The sequence below is a fragment of the Chiloscyllium plagiosum genome, chromosome 13 (assembly GCF_004010195.1).
Source record: "Chiloscyllium plagiosum isolate BGI_BamShark_2017 chromosome 13, ASM401019v2, whole genome shotgun sequence".
Taxonomy (NCBI): domain Eukaryota; kingdom Metazoa; phylum Chordata; class Chondrichthyes; order Orectolobiformes; family Hemiscylliidae; genus Chiloscyllium; species Chiloscyllium plagiosum.
The window spans coordinates 22,998,574-23,004,046 of record NC_057722.1 but is presented as its reverse complement, the minus strand read 5'-3'; the positions used below and the strand labels follow the sequence as shown (position 1 = coordinate 23,004,046).

The window sequence follows — 5,473 nt, the reverse complement described above, 5'->3', positions numbered from 1 at the left end:
AGAACTAGCCATTTGGATACAGAACTGGCTCAAAGGTAGAAGACAGAGGGTGGTGGCGGAGGGTCGTTTTTCAGACTGGAGGCCTGTGACCAGTGGAGTGCCACAAGGATTGGTGCTGGGTCCTCTACTTTTTGTCATTTACATACATGATTTGGATGCAAGCATAAGAGGTACAGTTAGTAAGTTTGCAGGTGACACCAAATTTGGAGGTGTAGTGGACAGCGAAGAGGGTTACCTCAGATTACAATAGAATCTTGACCAGATGGGCCAATGGGCTGAGAAGTGGCAGATGGAATTTAATTAAGATAAATGCGAGGTGTTGCATTTTGGGAAAGCAAATCTTAGCAGGATTTATACACTAAACAGTAAGGTCCTGAGGATTGTTGCTGAACAAAGGGACCGTGGAGTGCAGGTTCATAGCTCCTTGAAAGTGGAGTCGCAGGTAGATAGGACAGTGAAGAAGGTGTTTGGTATGCTTTCCTTTATTGGTCAGAGTATTGAGTACAGGAGTTGGGAGGTCATGTTGCGGCTGTACAGGACATTGGTTAGGCCACTGTTGGAATATTGCGTGCAATTCTGGTCTCCTTCCTATCGGAAATATGTTGTAAAACTTGATAGGGTTCAGAAAAGATTTACAAGGATGTTGCCAGGGTTGGAGGATTTGAGCTATAGGGAGAGGCTGAACAGGCTGGGGCTGTTTTCCTGCAGCATCGGAGGCTGAGGGGTGACCTTATAGAGGTTTACAAAATTATGAGGAGCATGGATGGGGTAAAGCGGCAAAGTCTTTTCCCTGGGGTGGTGAGTCCAGAACTAGAGGCCATACATAGGTTTAGGGTGAGAGGGGAAAGATATAAAAGAGACCGAACGGGCAACTTTTTCACGCAGAGGGAGTTGTGTATGGAATGAGCTGCCAGAGGAAGTATTGGAGGCTGGTACAATTGCAACATTTAAGAGGCATTTGGATGGGTATATGAATAGGAAGGGTTTGGAGGGACATAGGCCGGGTGCTGGCAGGTGGGACTAGATTGGATTGGGATGTCTGGTTGGCATGAACAGGTTGGACCGAAGGGTCTGTTTCCATGCTGTACATCTCTATAGCTCTAGTGTGATCTCTTATGTCTCTTTGGCTTAATATTTCATCTGTAAGATACCTTAATATTTACATTTTTTTCAATTGCTTTGTGGTGGTGCACTCACCCATAAGTGGTCTCAATCCCGACACTTGAGATATCTGTATACAATCAGTAAGGTATAGTAACTACATGAACAACTAATCCTTTGGAGTTGTTATTTTACAGATGAGATAGTAAACCAAGTCCCTGTCCTTTCCCTCCGCTAAATGTAAAAGCTCTCACTGTGCTAAACAGGTAAAAAAGTGTATATTCTTGTTATATTAAGTCCTTAACCAAGGCCATCGAATATCAGATTACCTTACCTAGCCATTTATTAATACTGTTCATTGAACCAAGCTCTGTTTTATAAAAACGCTACTGCATTTCACATACGAAGCTGAAAAAAAATGTGCTGGCTACAAAATTCTGAGATAGCCCAAGATCATGGAGATGTTATATAAATTCCTCCCTTTTCTTAAATATACTCAGAGGAAAATAAAAGATAAAATGCTGCGGATGTTCTGCCCAGGCTTGGTGATGTCTTCATTCCAACTTCAGAAGAGTATTTCCCATTGCACTGATAAGAATATTTTCACAACCATTTTCTGACTTTTTCTGAAAGCCCTGCTTTAGTGTAATTAACAAATTTTAGTTGCATTAGTTTAGGAATGTGACGTGAATTTATCCTACTGGGAGCTCGGTGGGACTGACAAAAAGCCCATTTCACCTTATGACCCTTGCAGCCTTCAGAGAGTGGAAAATTTCAATTAGTTTGGCTCATTAGTGACAGACAGCAGGATGAAACTATTATGCCAGTTCAGTTGCCTTTTTATTTTTAGAAAGTATTTAGATTGAACCTGATTTTCTTGATTATCTGAGTCATGTGAATCATTGCTGTGATTAATTTACTTTACAACAGCAGAACATTACTTTCCTATATTTTATACAGATTGATTATTCTATAGTTTATGGAGTTAAAAATCACGCAACACCAGGTTATAGCCCAACAGGTTTAACTGGAAGCACACTAGCTTTTGGAGCGCCGCTCCTTCATTAGGTGGTTGTGCGACTTTTAACTTTGTAAACCCCAGTCCAACACCGGCATCTCCAAATCAAAGTTTATAGATGTATGGATTTCAGCCCCAAAGGAAAAAGCGAATCATTGAAATCTTTAATGTTGAATGCAATAATCAATTTAATAAATATTCCAAATGAAATGTGTCTTTTTTTTTAATTTCCAGCCCAAGCAATTCACAAAGTCTATATTTTAAACGCAAAAAGAAACAATTGAAGCCACCAATATATGACGAACTCACTTGCCCAGTCTGCAGAAAGCTGTACTCAAAAGCGCAATTGCTGCCATGCAACCACAGCATTTGTGAACACTGTATTCCAAGACAAAAGACCATATCCAACAAGGGTGTGAAGAAGCACGCTATTGTCACATGTCCAGTCTGCCACGAGAATCACTATTTTGCCAGCACTGAAAAAGTCAAATTCCCTGAGAACTTCCTGCTCAACGAGATACTAAACAGGTTGGAAAAGCGGCGCAAGAAATCATCAAAGAAGAAATCAGCCGGAAGACAACCTTATTGCCAACTTTGTGAATCGAAAAATAAACAGATTGCGATGAAGAAATGCGAAACCTGTGATCTAAATTTCTGCAGGGACTGTTTAAAACAGCATGACAAAACTTACACGGACCATAATTTTCGCGATCCTTCAGGTGGGGAGCCGCTGATGAAGTGTTTCCACCATCCTGATTCAAATCTGTCAACGTTTTGTCTGTCTGACAAGATTCCGATATGTGATGAGTGTAGAAAAGAAAAGCACAAAGATCATCCAACGAGTACCTTGCAAGACGCATTCAAGGACCAAACAATTCATCTATTTCACATTATTGCAAAATATGGCAAAGGTGGGTGTCATTTCTGAAATTTTCTTTTGTTTACAGAAACAGTTACCATTGGTGGTGGTTGGTGTCCGCCCTTCTGATCAGAAGACAGTTACTGCAGTAATGTATTCTGGAAGATGTACTACAGGACCACACAACTAATAATGCACTCCCCACCCAGGAATCACTAGAAAGTTTGAACTTTCAACAGGCAATTGCCGCCGTGTCTGGAATCCTCCAGAGAATGCAACAAATTGAGTTGGAGAATGAATTTGAAAGGTTCTGTCTTATTTATCTGAATAGTTCTCAAATAAATTGGAAAACCTCCTCCAACTCCCTTCTCTAAAACTGACACCCCTAATCACCACAGACCATTCCCCACTGCCAACCCTAACAACCCCATGACACTCACTTCCCCAGCTCATCGTGGCCTGACCACCTGCCCTGAGTCAACAGTCTCGACACTCTCCCAAATGTGATCTGAACCAAACGCTCCCAATTTGACTCCTGCTGACTTGAAATCTACCAAGCTGACAAAACTCTAATCTCAATGCCCACATGTACCTTGAACCAACCAAGCCAACTCAACATCTCTCAGACTGCCCTGAACCCCACCCCCACAATGATCCAACACCATCATATAACCACCTCTGACTCAAGCCAACCTGATACCATGCTGAGCCAATGCATCCAAAACTCCCCTAAGCCACCTGTCATCCTAGCCATCACCAATTTATTGTTCACTTTTACTCTTCCCACTTACTTGCAAACACATCCTTTCACACATCCACTAGCCTATCCTCACCCAATCATTTACCATGCACACTTGTATTATCTCGGTAGCTTATTAAAGAGGCTTTGGATCTTTTAACTCCGGAATACCGTGAGACAGAGGCCAAATAGCCTACTTCTGCTTCTATCAAGTCTGTTCTACCACTCGATGAGATCATGGCTAATCTGATAATTCTCAGCTTCACTTGTCTGAGTTTTCCCTACAACCTTTTATTCCCTGACTAATTAAAAATCTGTCTGTATCAACCTTGAATTTACTTAATGATCCAGTCTTGACAAGTGGTAAAAAAAATGATTCACATACTTCTGAAAGAAGAATTTCCTCTGCATCTGTCTTAAATGTTTGACCTTTTATTTCTGGAAATTATGCGCTCTGTCCTAGACTCTGCTAGAAGGGGAAATGAACTCTGAGAATATGCTAATGATTCAGTCAGTCCAATTTTCTTTCTGTATTCCAATAACAACAGGTCCAAACTACTCAACCACCCCTTATAAGTCAATACTTCCATCAGCTTAGTGAACCTTCTCATGATTGCCTTCAATGCCAATATTGCCAATGCCAATAGATAAAAGGCCTAAAAGCTGTTTCTCAATATTCCAGTGTGGTTTGAGTAGTGCCAGTACAGATTTAGTAAAAGCTCCCTACTTTTGTATTCCGTTCCCTTAAAAATAAAGCAAAATGTTTCATTTACTTTCCTTTTATTACTTACTCAACTTGGATGCTTTATTTCATTCATGGATGAGGGCTCCCAAGTACCTCTCTTCTATAGCTTTCCGCAGTCTTTCTCCATTTCAATTATATTCAGCTCGTCTTCTTCCTGCCAAAGTACATAACCAGCTGCTAAAGCCTGCTCCACCATTTAATACAATCAATGCTGATTTCATCTTGGCCTCAGGTAAACTTTCTTGCCTACTCTCCATAACGCTTCAATCCATTACTAATTAAAAGTCTGTCTTTCTCCTCAAATTTACTCAATGTCCTGGAATACACCACACTTTTAGGTAGTGAATTCCAGAGACTCATGTCCCTTTTGAGAAATGTCATTTTTCTTCATCTGTTTTAAATCTGCTACCCCTTATCCTAGAATTATGACCTCTGTTGTAGATTATGTGGAACGTAGGATATGTGGAACAGTCCATCTTCCGCAACTACACTGGCACCACCCCCCACCTTTTCCTCCGCTACATCGATGACTGTATCGGCGCTGCCTCGTGCTCCCACGAGGAGGTTGAACAGTTCATCCACTTTACCAACACCTTCCACCCCGATCTCAAATTCACCTGGACCGTCTAAGACTCCTCCCTCCCCTTCCTAGACCTTTCCATTTCTATCTTGGGTGACCGAATCGACACAGACATTTACGATAAACCGACCGATTCTCACAGCTACCTAGACTACACCTCCTCCCACCCTGCCCCCTGTAAAAACGCCATCCCATATTCCCAATTCCTTCATCTCCACTTACCTGTTCCTGGGATGAGGCGTTCCACTCCTGGACATCCCAGATATCCTCCTGCTTTAGGAACCGCCATTCCCCCTCCTCAGTAATTAATGATTCCCTCAACTGCATCTCCTCCACTTCCCACACTTCTGCTCTCAACCCTTGCCCCCCCAACAGCAAGGATAGAGCCCCCTTCGTCCTCACATACCACCCCACCATCCTCCAACTCCCAT

The 5,473-nt window shown here is 42.0% G+C and overlaps 1 protein-coding gene across 1 annotated transcript in view; it reads left to right on the top strand.

Annotated features, from left to right (window-relative positions):
* Positions 1-5,473, top strand: part of LOC122556330 (tripartite motif-containing protein 42-like) — a 20,360-nt gene that overhangs the window by 3,802 nt on the left and 11,085 nt on the right. Inside the window, exon 2 of the mRNA XM_043702963.1 lies at positions 2,354-3,030. Within this exon, the coding sequence (XP_043558898.1) occupies positions 2,354-3,030 (677 nt within the window). The remainder of the gene's footprint in view (positions 1-2,353; positions 3,031-5,473) is intronic.